General features: G+C 38.4%; 1 protein-coding gene across 2 annotated transcripts; it reads right to left on the reverse strand.

The window, feature by feature from the left end:
- Positions 1-4,948: 4,948 nt before the first annotated feature.
- Positions 4,949-16,468, reverse strand: il12rb2l (interleukin 12 receptor, beta 2a, like). 2 transcript variants are annotated; one of them, XM_039824060.1, is made up of 15 exons: positions 16,338-16,468; positions 15,755-15,850; positions 12,547-12,694; positions 12,276-12,427; positions 11,542-11,684; positions 11,247-11,385; positions 10,494-10,570; positions 10,143-10,380; positions 8,982-9,176; positions 8,695-8,799; positions 8,414-8,560; positions 7,566-7,727; positions 7,314-7,383; positions 5,906-6,011; positions 4,949-5,154 (listed from the first exon to the last, which is right to left on the reverse strand). In XM_039824060.1, the coding sequence occupies exons 2-15, from the start codon at positions 15,822-15,824 to the stop codon at positions 5,074-5,076; spliced, it is 1,833 nt and encodes a 610-aa protein (XP_039679994.1). In that variant the 5' UTR covers positions 15,825-15,850; positions 16,338-16,468; the 3' UTR covers positions 4,949-5,073. The 2 variants fall into 2 exon arrangements, with proteins under 2 accessions (XP_039679994.1, XP_039679993.1); XM_039824059.1 differs by having other exon boundaries at positions 4,949-5,674.
- Between the last annotated feature and the right edge of the window lie 993 nt (positions 16,469-17,461).

Genomic DNA, 17,461 nt, shown 5'->3' on the forward strand with positions numbered 1-17,461 from the left:
TGTGTTGTCACTAAAGTGAACTACTGTAAATTAGTGAGTTAGAAACTCTGCAGCCAGACCCTTTAAATTAAAATTGTTATGCAATCACATATGACAGTTGCACGTATGTCTAATGGACATTTTACGTATAAAGTATAAAGTTTACGGTATGGTAGGTTTTTTTGTAAACAAAAAATTAGGGATGTGGATAATTTGTCTATATAGGGAAATAATAACATGAAATAGCACCTGATATGTCAACATTTACATTCAGTGGGTTCAAAATAGCAACAATTCTTCTAGCTTTAATAGGTTATATGGGCTTTTCTGTACACATTCATAGTGCATCTGGAAGTCAGTTTTTGCCTCTACATGTCTGTATTATACTTACATTATATTATTCCAACATACAAACATATGAAATACTTACACATATGATTATGTATATGTGCAGCTGCTGTCAATGTCAGTGACAAATAATCTCTGACATACTTTATATTGAGGCTCCAGATTGGATCAATGTGTAGATTTAAAAAAAATTAAAGCTGCGAGCAGCGATGGACGAGCCCTCGCGCCTCTATGTGTGTCGGGGTTACCGGCGGACGCCGCTCCTTGCGACCGTGCATTCGCGCGGCACTCAGACGCAGCAAATCGTCACCAATGAAAAGGGAACTCCCCGCCGAGTTCAACGATACCTCACACAAGACTCTACGTCATATGGTTTATTAGCTGTGAAAAGGGGCGTGGCTAATGCATAGGGGGCGGGTCAAACCATCACCAATGAAGAAGGAAGTCTCTGCTGAGTTCAATGATACCTCACACAAGGGTATACCTTAAACGGTTCAAATGTTATGAAAGGGGGCGTGGCCTGAGTAAGTGGGCGTGGTCATATTATAGGGGGCAGCTCAGTATCACACGTAGACCACACATTCTAAGTTTCATGCAAATCGGATGATGTTTGTCATATAAGGTGCATTTCCTGTGGCCAGGGGGGGGGCGCTATGACCAAAAGTCAATTTTGGCCTGTAGGCATGGACCCTTGTCAATCTTGAGAAATTTCGGGCAGATACGACAACGTACACTCAAGTTATAACAACTTCTTTGTTCATCTCTAAACACTCAAAATGGCCGCCACGCCACACCCACACCGTCTGACGAAAAGTTTTTCTTTTAATAACTTTTCATCGTTAAGGTGTTGTGATGGTACAGACCAAGTTTGAAGTCCATCGGATGAAATCTGTAGGAGGAGTTCGTAAAAGTATAGCACCTTGACTTTTAGGCCTACTTCCTGTTGCCACTAGGGGGCGCTATGACTTTAAGTAAATATCGGCCTTTATTTGTCCTCAGGGTTGGACTCTTATGAATCCTGAAAAGTTTCGAGGTAATCGGACAACGTACACTCGAGTTACACCCACTTCCTGTTTCGGCGGCGAAACGCACAAAATGGCCGCCCCACCACGGCCACGCCCTATGACGAAAAGTTTTTCTTTTAACAACTTTTCATCTTTAACATCTTAAGATGGCACAAACCGAGTTTGAAGTTGATCGGATGAAATCTCTAGGAGGAGTTCGTTAAAGTACGACATGTGGAAATGGCCAAAATCCCACTAATTTCGAACTTTGAAATCAAAATGCCGGACTTCCTGTTGGGTTTAGGGTATGGCTCTAATGAAGTTTTTTGTACATCTTGACATGTTACATATGTGTACCAAGTTTCTTGAGTCTACGTTAAACGCACTGCAAGGGCTCAATTTTCTTAACCCTCATGCCCTCCTTAAAAAAACTTACTCTCGACACCTTCGAGGCAAAAATGTCCACGCACACAAAAACTGTTATTAAATCATCATTTATCAATATTTTTTTCTGCTTTTTTTTCATAAATCACTTAAACAACTTGTAACCTAATCAAAACTACCAAACATTCAATCATTTTCAGGATTTTAACCCTTTAAATGCCAGTTTATGTATTTGAAGTATTTCATTTTTTATTACAAAAAACACAAAAATTATTTTTTTTCCATATAATGAATAATATCTAGATTTGGCTTTGGTGGGGATTAGAGGCTTGGATATGTCAAAGATAAGCAACAAAATTAATTTGATTGCATTAGTATTTTTTACATAGTTCCAGATACTCCCTTTCGACACCTTCGAGGCAAAAATGTACATGTCCAAAAAACTGTTATTAAATCATCATATATCAATATTTTTTTCTGCTTTTTTTTCATAAATCACTTAAACAACTTCTAAATTGCTCAAAACTACCAAACATTTAATCATTTTCTGGATTTTAACCCTTTAAATGCCAGTTTTAAATCTTTGAAGTAACAATTATTTATGAAAAACCCAACAAAACATTAATTATTTTCCATAAAATAAATCATAGGGGAATGGGGCTTTGGTGGGGATTAGAGGCTTGGATATGTCAAAGATAAGCAACAAAACTTATTTGATTGCATTAGTATTTCTTATGTAATTCCAGATACTCCCTCTGGACACCTTCGAGGCAAAAATGGCCCCATTGACTTCCATTATAACCACATGTTTTGATCTCTCTGCCTTTACAGTATAAAACCATGCATTCTGTAATGTCAGCATTTCATTTGGAAGAAAACTAGTCATATTTGACATTTTTACAGTATTTCACCAGATTCAACCATTTTGCCCTTGTACGCCGATGCATGAAATTATAGTTATATTATGGAGCTCTGTGTGTGTGTATGTGTGTGTGTGTGTGTGTGTGTGTGTGTGTGTGTGTGTGTGTGTGTGTGTGTGTGTGTGTGTTTGGGACATGGTGGCCCTGAAGACTGGTCTCCCACTATGGACATCCCACAGGCTCCGGGTGGATTCCCCTTTGGACCGGTACACACCAGCCAAGTGTGATGTCCCATGTATGTTAAAATCTCTTGAGCATCCACATCACTCCATCCTGAGATTGAACACCTCCCGTGTAGGTTTGTCATTTCCTGAATCAGCTGGATCAAGTCAAGAGTGAAGAAAAGGTCGAAAGAGGATGCCACATCATGGATTCTTGATATGGGATCTCGTGGGCTCTGACATCATGCCGGTCGGTGCTTGAATGTTGCGCAGCGTCTCAGTATTAGATGGAGACCAGACTTGCCAATTCTTCACTGTCCATTCAATGTTAGGATGGACAGGATCTTCAGTGTCCTCTCCACTTTCAGAGGAAGGGTTAGAGGCACTCACAGAGTTGGAGGACACCAGTGACCATTTTGTCAGACTCCAGAAACTTGTGTCATCTTCAGATGAGTCCTGCAGTTGGCTGGAAGATAAAGGCTCCTTCTCTTTGCTCCAGGTCTTTCTCCTTCTCTAGAGCCAGGTGCATAAACACACTAATAGTTGTTTTTGTTTACAACTAAAGCAGGAGACAATGTTTTTATTCAAGCATGTCTTCAAAGACACATGAAATGCATCCTTCAGAAGAAGCCCTTTTTTCACCCAGATTTACACAAACTCTCTCTCACACACAGACACTCATGCATGCACACACACACACACACACACACACACACACACACACACACACACACACACACACGGCTCCATAATATAACTGGCAAAAGTAAGGTGCGCTTTTTCACCACTAAAATTATCATTATTTGTTTACAGATTTACACAAACTCTCTCTCACACACAGACATGCATACATGCATGCACGCACGCACACACACACACACACACACACACACACACACACACACACACACACACACACACGCATACATACACACACACACACGCACAATACCAAACACACGCATACACACACACACACCCACCCACACACACACAAATATACATATATACACAGACACACACACACAAACACACATACACACACACATATACACACACACACACACATCCAAGACGCACGCGCACGCGGCGCACCACAATACACACACACACACAAACACACACACACACACAGAGCTCCATAATATAACTATAATTTCATGCACCGGCCTACAAGGGCAAAATGGTTGAATCTGGTGAAATACTGTAAAAATGTCAAATATGACTAGTTTTCTTCCAAATGAAATGCTGACATTACAGAATGCATGGTTTTATACTGTAAAGCAGAGAGATCAAAACATGTGGTTATAATGGAAGTCAATGGGGCCATTTTGCCTCGAAGGTGTCCAGAGGGAGTATCTGGAATTACATAAAAAATACTAATGCAATCAAATCAGTTTTGTTGCTTATCTTTGACATATCCAAGCCTCTAATCACCACCAAAGCCCCATCTACATATTATTCATTATATGGGAAAAAAAACATTTTTTGTGTTTTTTTTTATAAAAAATGACATACTTCAAATACATAAACTGGCATTTAAAGGGTTAAAATCCTGAAAATGATTGAATGTTTGGTGGTTTTGATTAGGTAAGAAGTTGTTTAAGTGATTCATGAAAAAAAAGCAGAAAAAAATATTGATATATGATGATTTAATAACAGTTTTTGTGTGCGTGGACATTTTTGCCTCGAAGGTGTCCAGAGGGTACAAAATGAATCATTTAAGTATAAAAGACATGTAAGAGTAAAAAGCACTGGATTTAAAAAATTTGACTGAAAAGAAGGATTCCTACAAAATTTCATGCCATAAGAAGTAACACAGCAAAAATGATCACAAAATGAAAAAAAAACTTGAGAAAAATGTACAAAAATGACCGAAGAGGGCATGAGGGTTAACTTTCTAGGGGGCGCTAGCGAGCCATTTTTGTGCGCCTATTCCCAAAACCCTTAAAATACGTAAATTTTCACCAGACTTGATGCGACCGCCAACATTTTGTGAGTTTTTTAATATATTAAGCCCCTCAAAAAGCCAATTCATTTGACGGGAAAATAATAAAGAAAGAATAATAATAATTCCTTCAGTTTCAATAGGGCCTTCGCCGCTGTCGGCACTCGGGCCCTAATTACAATTTACACACCCAGTAAAAAAATAGTTTGTTGACACATTTCTGTTATTTTTGCCTCTTAAAATGCTACTCACAACAAGGCTCAACATAAGACATCATTGAGATAAAGCCAAACAAAATTAATCAAACAAACAAATAAAAAAGGTGAAAGTCAGGGTAGATAGAACTGGGGGATTGTCATTAGCTTTAGTAGATAAAGCAGTCCCATGACCGGATTCCGTCCTCCTGGGTCCTGCAGAGAGATGTCCAGACCGTCATCATCTAAAATCACATTCCGACATTGAACATTTTCTGCACAAATAAATACAACACATATCTGAGATAAATGTCTACAAGTCAACGTAGTGAAAACATCAAATTTCCAGTATTTCAAAAGCAGTTGGCATGAAGTGCTTTTCGTAACCCGACGTTAACTGTTCTTCCTCTGTTGAGCTCCAACAATCCTCCCTGTTCTCATCTTCCTCCCTATCCCTCTCCTCATCTGAGTCAACCATTTTGCTGTACTCCTCTCTTCGATATCTGTGGTCTGTCCTATGACACTCCTTTGTGACAGCTTCCTCCCTCTGATCATCTTGGCAGTCCATCTGTAAGCACCCATCTCCAACCACTGGCCTAGTTAATCTGTCAGTGTTGGTGGTTTTCTCCAGGGAGGACTCAAAGGCCCAGGGCTGGATTTCCACAACCTCCAACAGAGAGATCTTGGGATGTGGCTCATAGACCGGAATGCAGATCCATGTCAAGGGGTCATTAGTCTACAGGGAGATCACACACAGACCCAAGATTTTTTTTTTTTGGTAATGCACAGTAACAAACTAGGACTTGACTACATTAGTGAACGTGTAGGCGTTAACAGGATAAGCAGTTGAATAGCAAAATAATGGCATTACTCAGGATCAACAATCAACAGTTAGTGGAAACCCTGTTCCAAGATTAAACTAAGGCTCACAGAAGACAAAAAAAGTCCTATCATTTCAGTCTCTCACCTGGTGCTTCATGTGTCTGAAAATGTGGCTGTTGCGCGCATCTGGCACTTTGTCATAGAAAAAAGGAGGCACCAGTGGACATGCTTTGTTTTCTCCTCGACAAGCTCTGGCAGACATAAGAAAAACAAACAAACATAAAACACCCCTTATAATCACATCGACTCACAATGTTTAAGATAAAAAAATTTGTATATTAATGTATTCTTAACTTCAATGTTCACATCAACATTTTATGAGACAACAAGATTAGAATTTAATATCCTTTTTTCCTTACACTGTCCATCACTGAATAATTCAATTATTTTGCTTGTAAAAGTATTTCAAGTGTTATTAAAGTGATGGTTCGGAGTAATTTCACCCTAGGGTCCTTTGCACCATGACCTCGAGCCAAACACCCCCCCCAGAAGCTTTTTTCACCTGGGTCTAACATTGGGAGAGTTAGCGTAGAGTAGCGTTATCAGCTGAATAGCTTAGCGCAGGGGCTAATGAACCCACGTTTGTATCTCGTAAATGACCCCGCTAATAATGCCCGAAATGATACCAAACGTCTACACTAGTACAAATAGGTTATGTACTCATAAAACGATGGATTGGAAAGTTTGTAAGTACACCAGAAGTTTATGAACACTTGCCTTTTCTCTTCTGCTCTCTGTTGCTGCTGCTGCTACCTGCAGTTAGACGAGTGCTTAGGGCCGTCTACAAATTACTACACCGAAAAGAGATACAACAAAAATATTTATTAATTTAATGATTAAATAAGATAATGTCTCCAAACTTACCTCAATTATTACTTGTCTCCTGCTAGTTATACTACAGCACTTACTTAAACTAAAAAAAAAGTTAAATTAAAAAATATTTTTGTTGCATCTCTTTTCGGTGTTGTAATTTGTAGACGGCCCTAAGCACTCGTCTTACAGCAGCAACAACAGCAGCAGAGAGCAGAAGTGTTATTTACATAAACTTCTGGTGTACTTACAAACTTTCCAATCCATCGTTTTATGAGTACATAACCTATATGTCCTAGTGTAGACGTTTGGTATCATTTCGGGCATTATTAGTGGGGTCATTTACGAGATACAAACGTGGGTCCTTTAGCCCCTGCGCTAAACTATTCAGCTGATAACGCTACTCTACGCTAACGCTCCCAATGTTAGACCCAGGTGAAAAAAGCTTCTGGGGGGGGGTTTGGCTCGAGGTCATGGTGCAAAGGACCCTAGGGTGAAATTACTCCGAACCATCACTTTAAAGATTAGTTGAGAATGGATTATACAAAATTCTTGTGCAATAGTCCAAACATTTACCAACAAAAAGAACTGTACCACAGCTAAACATCACTCACAGATAGGAGAATAGAGCTTCAGAAATATAACATAATTTAAAGACAAGTTGTTTAAAATGATTATCTCACCTGTAAAAAGCAAGAAGAACACATATTACAACCACAAAAAGGGTTCCAAGCACGATTGCTATTAAGAGCGCTGAAAAAGAGCATTGGACGAGAGAGACAAACTGATTTAATCAGTAAAATGATTAATTCACCTATTATGTTGTTAGAAATATCAAATCACACCTCTTTAAAAAAAAACTCTTATATTTGTCATACAGCTCATCCTAAGCTTATCACATTCAACAAGAAAATAATTAAGATGTGATGTAATACCGAAATCTTCGTGGTGCTTTGTTTTGAACTTTGCAGTGGTATTTGCTCCAGGCCCGGCTGCAGTCACAGCTCTTATCCGCACCTCATACTCCTGTCCTGGACTGAGATGCAGCAGCTTAAAAGTCTTACTTTCATGCTGTGAGGATGCATTCACATTGTACACTAGAAGAGACACATTGTGTAAAGTGAGGTTTACTAACAAGAGATACACCAAACTAAGTATACTATTGGTTTAATTTGCTTATTACTATTTTTCTTTTTTTCTTTTGTATGTTCACCGCTATGCATATTTATTTCGTCATTAAATATATGGAAGGTTATAACAATGCTAACATGCTGATGGTTAGCAGGTATAATCAGAACTGGTTTAGAAGTTCTAGTTATAGAGAATCTTTGGTATAATGTATAGTGTTTTTCATTATTTTAGATCACGCTAACATGTGATAATTAGCACTAAGAACAAAGTACAGCTGAGGCTGATGGAAATTAGTTTTGCAGGTATGTAGTCATAAACCAAATTTGACCTGCTAGACGAAAAGTGTTTACCAAAGTAATTAGAACTCATCCTGAGGGGAACATGAATGTGTGTACCGAATTTCATGACAATCCACCCAGTAGTTGTTGAGGCATTTTACTTCAAGCCACAAATGTAACCCATGGTGGCACTAAATAAAAAGTCAGTGGATCTAGAAAGTCATTAGGATACATCCTCTGGGATCTATGAATTTCTGTTGCAAATTTCATGGCAATCCATCCCATAGTCGTTCTTTGCAAAAATCACTTGGGTTTCCTATGTTTCTTTAACCAATTACTAAAACTGTGTAATATATTATTGTTGTGTAGCCTACCGTTTTGTCCGTTTACTCCACTGTCTACTACTACTTGGTAGTACAGGATCAACCCATTCTGCTTGGAGAGGGGAATAGACTCCCAAAACAGGTACACATGAGTAGCAGCAATGGAAAACACCTTAAATGATGGCACGCTGGAAGGGGCTGAAAAGTGATACAATAAATGAGGATTACAAGTTTATTCCATTTAATACGATGAGAAAAAATTAGCTAATAAAGTTAAAAAAAACTAAAAAAACTTTTAAAAGGCAGCCCAAAACCAAAGCATAAATACTTACTTCCTTGAAGTGAATATCCAATAACTGATGATAGGTGATGAACTTTATTGCTGTGAGATACTGTGAACAGTGAAACTTGGTAGGGTTTGTACTTTGTATATTGACCTGTAGGTGAAGACACACACCAGAGTTAAACAGCCAGCACAAGTCCAACCTTAAAGGTGATGATTTCTTTAAATGGATGTTCTACAGTATATCACTTCCTGGGGCTACTTAAGCAGTGTTGTATGAGTAAACTTTTCTATTTACTGCTTGTATTGCTATGAACATATCCAAATCAAACAGACCTTTCAAAATTCCTGTTGTTTGGCTTTTGTTTACTTTGACCCAATCAAATCCTTGGCATGGAGGACTTCCCGCTTGTTTGTATTGCAACACATATTCCTTCAGGTTGTCTAAAAGCTGAGAGGGCAGATCCCAGGACAAAGTGAGGTTCTCTTCATTCATCATGAGGTGAATAGCTTGCTCGTCTTTCTCTTTACCTTTGTAAGAGACAAACGCTTGTTAGTTCTGATGAGCCGGAAGAATAGGAGAAATACAAATGAAGGAATTAGAGAATCATATCGCACAGATATAGAATTATTGCAGCATCATTTCCCAGAGAGAACCGTCACTATAACTATAACTTTCAATTTAGTTTACTTTCAGTGCTGTTTTCACAAAGGATCTTAGGACCACTCCTTAATGGGACTGAAAGTTCCTCGTTACTCAAGACCTATTCACAAAACTGCTCAGAGTAGCTTTTACTCCAAAGCCTAGATTTCATTAACAAACATTTTAGATATTTTATATATTGTGTCACAAATTCAATATGTAAAACAAAACAAAAAATTTAATAATTTTGTCTTGTTTTGTGACTGAACAAATCTTCATCCTTTGATGAGGTAATCAATTAATTCTACGTTCACCGCATGTTCTACAGGTTTTCTGTTAATGGCCATAAAATCAGCTTTATTTATGTAGTCCATTTGGTGATTATTTAACGTACACTTGATGAGACAAAATGACCAGTCAAACAAATGTGGATATGAAGAGTGGATTTTTGGTTTAAGGAATAATTCTCAGCTAAGATGTCTAAATTAGGGAGCTGATTCTTATTAACTCACCTGCCATCAAAATGTGCTATTAAAGGTTCATTATTGTTCTATTTTTATAAACCGCTGACATGATGATGCAAATTACCTGCAGAATTTGACTGATTGTGAGCAGATTCTTGTGACTTTGGAGTCCTCTGGACTACCATTTCTTACTTTTAATTTTAAAACACTTTGTGAATAACTTTAACCAAAAACGTAGGACTGACACAGCCCTTATTTTTGGGAGAGTTTTTCCAAATACAGCCAACTACTTTTAGCCTCAGGATGTTTTGTGAATACGGCCCCTGATACAAATCTTTCCACACTTTTACTTACTACTTTGTACTCAATGACAGTCTGGACAAGTGATACCTGGTATTGGCATAGGCAGATAAGAAGGCACTGTGGCACCATGTGCGTTGTAGGCAGATACACTGACTGATGATACATCCTTTAGAGAGAAAGTGAAGTGGCATCGCATTTCATCACACAACAATCGCCCCCTTGGCTCAGCTGTGGACATATTCACCAACACGGTAGTCCTGTTATTGTAAGACAGTCTGACTTCGTATCCCAGAATGAGGCCGCAAGCCCGAGATACAGGAAGCGTCTGGATGGGATGGAGAAAAGGAGACGATAGCTAGGGGTGAGTCTGCATAAAGTGAGACTCTGGTTCATTATTTCAGTCAGAGAATCATGATTTTGGGTAATTTGTTTACTTACCTTCCAGGTCAGAACACAGTCAGAGCTTTCCTGGGATATCCCACAGTCCCTCCATACATCCAGCTCTCCTACAGGGGCTGAACAAGAGAGGGACAAATTAGCAAGAAGGAGAGAAAATCAGAGAGATGATGCAAAAACACAGAACCCAGTGCAGGTTTGTGGAACTCAGTGGTTCATAGTTTTAGCAGAGAAAATGTTTATTTTGTTTAGTGGGAGAGACGGAACTGTTAGGACAAATAGTCCTTCTAGTTTCATGTTTGCATAATTACTGTCACAATACTGTACATATTGAAACAGTAAATATCTGTATGGTATAGGTACAGCTAGCGGCTGGTTAACTTAGTTTAGCATAAAGACTGGAGGCAGGGAAAAAGCTAATCCACCTGTCAGCACCTCTAAAGCTCACTGATTAACATGTTATATATATTATTTGTGTAATCGGTGTGTAAATGTGTAAAAATGACAACTGTATGTTAACTTCCTGGACTCTCCATTGGTTGCCTAGGACCAAGTCCCAGCTAATAAATAGTACCGCACCTAACCACTGTAAAATTTACTTTTTTGTACGGATGATTCATATTGAGAGCGGTAACAATCTTCTCATCTAATCCTCAGTACGAAATCAAAAAAGCCTATTTCTCAAAATTTCAAACTGTTAAAATCAACATAAAACAAAGAAACTATAAACATTTGTCAAAATTCCTCAAGTTCTTTGCCGATGATAAACTTAAGAGTCCACGAATGAGGACCAACCCGTCTCTGTGCTTCGTATTCTGTGGGTTGCACTCCAGTCACTCAACAAGCCTGGGACACAGGAACAGCGAACTTGAAATTCATAGACCGTGTTGGGCTGGGGACTGTCAAATGTATGGCCATGGTTTCCCACCTCTTCCTGTGTGGAAAGGAAAAAGACGAGCTTGAACATGCATTCAGTTGTCAAAACTTTAGTCAATCAACAATAAAAAGAAAAATGTCAACATACTCCATTACAAAGTGTGGACTACACTGAGAGGAAGAATAGGAAAATTGTGGAAGACAAAACAGACACCTGATGCCAGACTTGGTCTGCCTCTGTCCGATATCGGAAAAAACAGTTTCCCAAAGAGAACTGCATCTCATCACAAGTGGAAATCCAGTCAATCTCTAATGACTCCTTATGGCTCGATGTGACTTTAGGAGGGGGCGGCTTTACTAGAAACAGATACACAGAAACATCTTATATAAAATATCACTTAAATCAAAACTTATAATTAGGATATAAATGACAAGTCAGTACCAACCTTTTTTTCCCATTGAAATGAGTAAATTATTTAGATTCTGGTTGTCAGAAAGGCATTGAGTACTACTTAATGTTATTAGGGCTGCACGATATGAGGGAAATATCTAATTGCAATTATTTTGACTGATATTGTGATTGCAATATGATTTACGATATTGGATGGAATGACAATGTTTGTATCATTATTCTCATTTGCATTGAAACATATAAAATATTTAAAAATAACAATAATCATGGTGTGATTTCTGTGACAATCTGTACCAAACAAAAAACATTTCTTTACTCTGTAGGATACGATTTGTAGTATGGGACGTCTCTGCAGCAATTCTTATTTTGCCTATAACAAAGATTGCGTCCCCCCTGCGATTTTAATATTGCACAAATCCATATTGCAATTTTGATAAAATCATATTAATTGTGCAGCCCTAATTATTATTATTATTATTATTACTGTTGTTGGTGGTGTCTGTATTCATGAACTAGAATGTGCAGGACTGACTTACTGATATTTTCTGTATGAAATATAACTTCCTTAGATTTGGCAGAACCATGCTGGTTCTTAGCCTGGACCCACACATGAAGTTCTTCATGGCTGGGGAAGCTTTCACGCTGGATAATCCCACTCAAACTGGGCCCATTGATCACATGCCCCTCTCTAAAGAGAAGACAAGCAGAGTAAAACAAATTCAGAAGGCTTCTCCTAAAGTTATCAGATTATTGTCAACAAAACCTTAAAGTTGTCAGATGAAAGAATATTTGTTTTATCATGTTTACTCTGTATTTGCTGTCTTCCAGTGCAGGCTGTAGTTGGTGGTGAGCTGAGGATCCGGTCCTGCATCCCAACTACAGTGGATATTTACACAATTGTTTATCTCACCACATGGGATAGAGCAGTCAGGAGCAGAGGGAGCAGCAGGAGGACCTGAAGAAACAAAGAGCGGAAGGGATAAAAAACAATGAAAAACATTTAGACTTTATCTCGTAACAAAAATAGTTTCAACTAAAATTGAACATTCAAATCTACATGAAGGTCAAATTTCTTGCAGGCCTGTTGAATTAGGCTATGTTAGTTTTAGGTAGGTGTACCAAAAAAAGTTGGTAACGTAGTATTCCAACCATGACATTTAAAAGACCCCTTGGGTTTGGATTTTTGGTTTGGTCTATTGTATTGTCCAAACCAATACATGCAGCTCAATTAGATGACAGAGTAGAAAAAAGCAGTGAAGACAGGGACAGTGGCACAGACTGAAATATGTAATCCAAAATGCTACCACCATGAGTCACAACAAGCAAAGGTACAGACCCACTGTGACAAACTTCCAGGATATTGTGAGTCACAAAAACGAATTACGAAAGAACACAGCTAAAATAAAAAAAAGATGCACACAAGTAGCCTGAAGAAATTAAAATAAACTATTAAATTCAATGTAAATTCTTATTAATATTCATTAATGTTTTAGTCAGATAGATTGTGTGTGTATATATATATATATATATATATATATATATATATATATATATATATATATATATATGTATATCTGTGAGAGAAGATTAAAAAAAGAACATAAAAGCAATAGACAGAAGACTGATCTTCGCCAAAAGACAAATACAAAAAGAGTCCTATTCAGTCATACATGCATTCGCTCATGCCTGCAAACACACACACCTTTTTTTCTATTCATCACAAGACCGTCACCTTTACCCATTTCTCGAAAGCCTACAACTTAGCAGTGATCAATTCAATGCCTGCACACAGCATGTTGCAAGAAAGCACCGTTAACAGGAAATGAGCGCTTAAATACATCTGCGTCAAAATGAACCATTCTCTTGTCACCACTTCCTCTTCAATGCAGAAAGTAATGCATTATAGGGTCAGTCCACAATTGAGAAAACTTGCATGTGCCCTGCATATATTAACACAAAGAGCCCCCCATCAAAACATAAAGCTTGATGTAATGCCTTCAGTGGGAGAACAATATGTGCTACACATAAAACACCTCATTCTTTATCAAGTTAGTTTTGAACAACACAACCCTCTTAAGTATCAGTATCACATCATAGAAGTGCATGAAGCATCTACTGCAGAGATCTTCAACAGAGGGTCCAGGGCCCCTAGGTGGTCCTCAGAGTTACTGCAGGGGGGCTGCAAAATTATTGTACATTTTTTGAACATGTTTTTCAAAAATGTAAATGTCTTAACATAATTCCAACATATTGTTAGCAAATATAAATCAGCCTCTTTGTGAAAAAAAACAACAACAAATTGATGAAAGGCTTACTGGCCTATAGGTAAGGTAGTCACTAAGGTAGCCATCCACACATGATTTCTGAAAGCGATTTTGACCACTGGTCGGTCTTACCGCTGTCCCTCATGGGCCGGATAAATTTGATTAAGATGGTTGTCCTCCCCAAATTTCTTTATCTTTTCCAGCACATCCCGGAACCTATCGCTAAATCTTTTTTTTGACAAGCTGGACAGGGCGATATCTAAATTTCTGTGGGGCAGCAAACCTGCCAGGATCCGAAAGGCGATACTACAGTCTCCGAAGGCTGATGGGGGCCTGGGGTTCCCTGACTTCAGACAATACTACTGGGCAGCTAATTTGCAGAAACTCCTATACTGGATGAGCGAGGACTGCGCCTCACTACCTGGCTGGGTGTATTGGGAAAGGGCGAGTTCACACCTTTCATTGCGGTAGATCCTCTGCTATCAACTCCCTCTGCCTTCAACATCTGTGGGCACATGCCCGGTTGTATCCTTCTCACTCAAGATCTGGAGTCAGGTTAGGAAAAACTTTGGCTTACAGGGCCCTTCCGTCTTGACCCCACTGCTTAAAAACCATGTCTTCGCACCCTCAAGTTCAGACCTGGCATTCAGGGCCTGGCACAGTAATGGTATTGTCAGTGTCAAAGACCTATACAAGGATGGCATATTTGCATCCTTCACAGAGCTCTCCTCCCAATATGATTTGCCTAAATCACACCTCTTTCGCTTTTTCTAGATTAGGGACTTTGTCAAGAAGACATTTCCCCACTATCCAAACCGCCCCAGCCTACAGGCACATTATCCCCCCTAACCCTTTATCAGCCATTTTTGGCATTTCCCCTGAGGCAGGCCCTGGCATTTACATCTCTGCTAGCCCGGAGACTGGTCCTGCTCAACTGGAAACTTTCCCGCCCCCCTACACACGACCGTTGAATTAAAGAGGTGCTAGACAATTTGAAGCTGGAGAAGCTCAGATCATCCTTTAAAGGCTCTATCTCGACATTCCTAAAGACGTGGAACCCTTTCCTAGAACTCGTTGACTCCATCAGCTTATCTCCTCCTGACTTGGAGAACTGAGCTCCTTCTGGACTGCTCTACCTGACGTGATTTATAAAATCATGCCAACCAATATCTTAATAGCTTAGTTTTCTATGCACTATATATATATATATATGTATGAAAATAAAGGGTTTAGGCCACCCACACGTTATTGTAGGCCGAGTTAAATATGCAACTTAATTTTATGTAGTAGGGGGTCCCTGATCCGTCTCTCTCTCAATTAAGGGGTCCTTGGCTTAAAAAACATAGTAGACCCCTGATCTACTTTGTATTTTGTTGGAGAGAAGTTTGGTAGTGGTAGACAAATTAACTTGAATAGTGATATAAAAAAAAAAGCTTACACAAGTGAGTGCTGTAGCTGACTGAAATGGAGCTAATTTGACATCTACCCCTTGTGTAGTTTATTCTTTAACAATACATTATTTCTTACAGGCTGATCATGTATGTTGTGTGTAAAATCACAGCACACAAAAAGCAAGTAGTAGTATTATGTAGCTGTTAAATAAATGTAGTAAAAGGGCAATATTTCTCTCTAAATGAAGTAGCACAAAGCCACGAAAGAAACATTTACTGTGCGAAGTACAAGCACCTAAAGGAAGAATTTAACTTATACAGTATTTGAATAACATGATCACAAGCACTAGATAAGCCTACCTGGGGCAAAACAATTTGGCAGGATGACCAGCAAGATGGACAGACGCCACCTTGTCCGAAATGTGGCCATTACATTTGGACCCTGGCCTCTAGTGCCTGTGGAAAACACACACATAAACACACATACACACAAAATGTATCAACCACGGAGGCTATATTTCTTTTACTGTCTATGGCTATATCCTGTGACAGATACATTCCTCAAATCCAAGCATTGTTGGTGTTTTTGACACAGTAAATGTAGTGAGCTACTAACACGTGCATCGAAACCGATCGAAACACAGGCTCCTGTAGATTCTGCAGCTAGCCTACTGTAAAACGCCTAACGTTGAATGCCGACAGTCCGTCTGTCATACACACATTCCTGTTAGATGTACTCAAATGTAAGTGAGCAAATAAAGATATAAGTGGTATATTATTAGCATATGAAAGCACACAGCACTCAGTGTAAGTGTAAGTAGCCCAACCCGGGAGTTCGTATCTAGTTAAATATTGTTATGTCTCAAATTATACTAGCAAGCTGTTTTGTTCTTCAATATTAGCTATTGACTATACTAATATAAATTTACTATAAATTACTTACCTCATTATGAGACACACCGGAGTGTCTGTCGCGCATTCTGCAGCGATATAAACACAGTTTACAAAGAAAGTTTGTTGTTAAATTCAAATTGATAGTTCGGTTTTTACCAGATAGCCCCGCCCATTTCTGGAATTACCAGTGACGCAAACACACTCACAATCGCACTATAAATGTGTAACTTCATTTCACAACAACATTAAATATCCATTTTCTGTATCATTCATTTTGAGTACGTGTCAGAAACGTTGTATATTATAATGTATTTTTTTTCAATAAACATACATCCATGTACTCAACCAGAGACCGTTTAGAACAGTAGTATAAAGGATCTTTGACTCAACTTGTATAGCCCACTTCCTGCTGTCTGACTACTGTAGGTCCAAAAACATAATAGGCTACATTTAGCAATAGCCTCACATAGAAACCACACAGGGGAGTGGTTTTATAATCATTTTTAGTGATTAAAAAAAACCTCACATGATGGTTACTGATAAACAGTGAGTAGGCATAATATCCTGGCACCATAGTTCAACTGAAACTCACACAGAGTGAGTAAAGTTTTTAAGTGGTAGCCTATAAAGTGGTATTTAAGTAAGTACAACCTACTTTTTCTTGAGTATTTTTAAGATTTAAGATTAAGATTTTACATTACTGTAAAAAGATATAAACTTATGAAATACAATGCATTGTTAAAGGTGAAACCAGTGGTTCCCGACCTTTTTTTGGCTTGTGACTTCTTACAGAAAAGCAGTGTCTCTAGTTGGGACCCATTGTCATGTTTTGACTATGAGTTGTTTGCACTTCCCCTACATAGTGACTTCTTCTCTAAACTCTTCAGATGGTTTTATTTCAATAATCGTCAAAGGCCCATAGAGTTTAAATAAATCATTGTAGGTAGCCTAAGATTAGAGAAAATTGCAATAAATTAATGCAATTAATGAACTTTTTTTTTCTTTTATCATTTTCTCAAAGTATGGATGCATCAAATGCAAAATACGCTATACAGCCTATTTCAGGTGAAGTGAGGCTAGCCTTGCAATTAAGGAAAGACAAGATTTCAACATGTACTTAAAAAGGCAATTACATGTTTTTTTCAACACATTTTTTATTATCATCTGAATGTT

The sequence above is a fragment of the Perca fluviatilis genome, chromosome 15, assembly GCF_010015445.1.
Source record: "Perca fluviatilis chromosome 15, GENO_Pfluv_1.0, whole genome shotgun sequence".
Taxonomy (NCBI): domain Eukaryota; kingdom Metazoa; phylum Chordata; class Actinopteri; order Perciformes; family Percidae; genus Perca; species Perca fluviatilis.

Coding starts and splice junctions, on each gene's coding strand:
- il12rb2l (XM_039824059.1), bottom strand. CDS start 15,824: ATGGCCACATTTCGGACAAGGTGGCGTCTGTCCATCTTGCTGGTCATC. Junction 10,381..10,493: donor ACTGTGTTCTGACCTGGAAG/GTAAGTAAACAA, acceptor CATCCCATCCAG/ACGCTTCCTGTATCTCGGGC. Junction 7,384..7,565: donor AAAGCACCACGAAGATTTCG/GTATTACATCAC, acceptor GCTCTTTTTCAG/CGCTCTTAATAGCAATCGTG.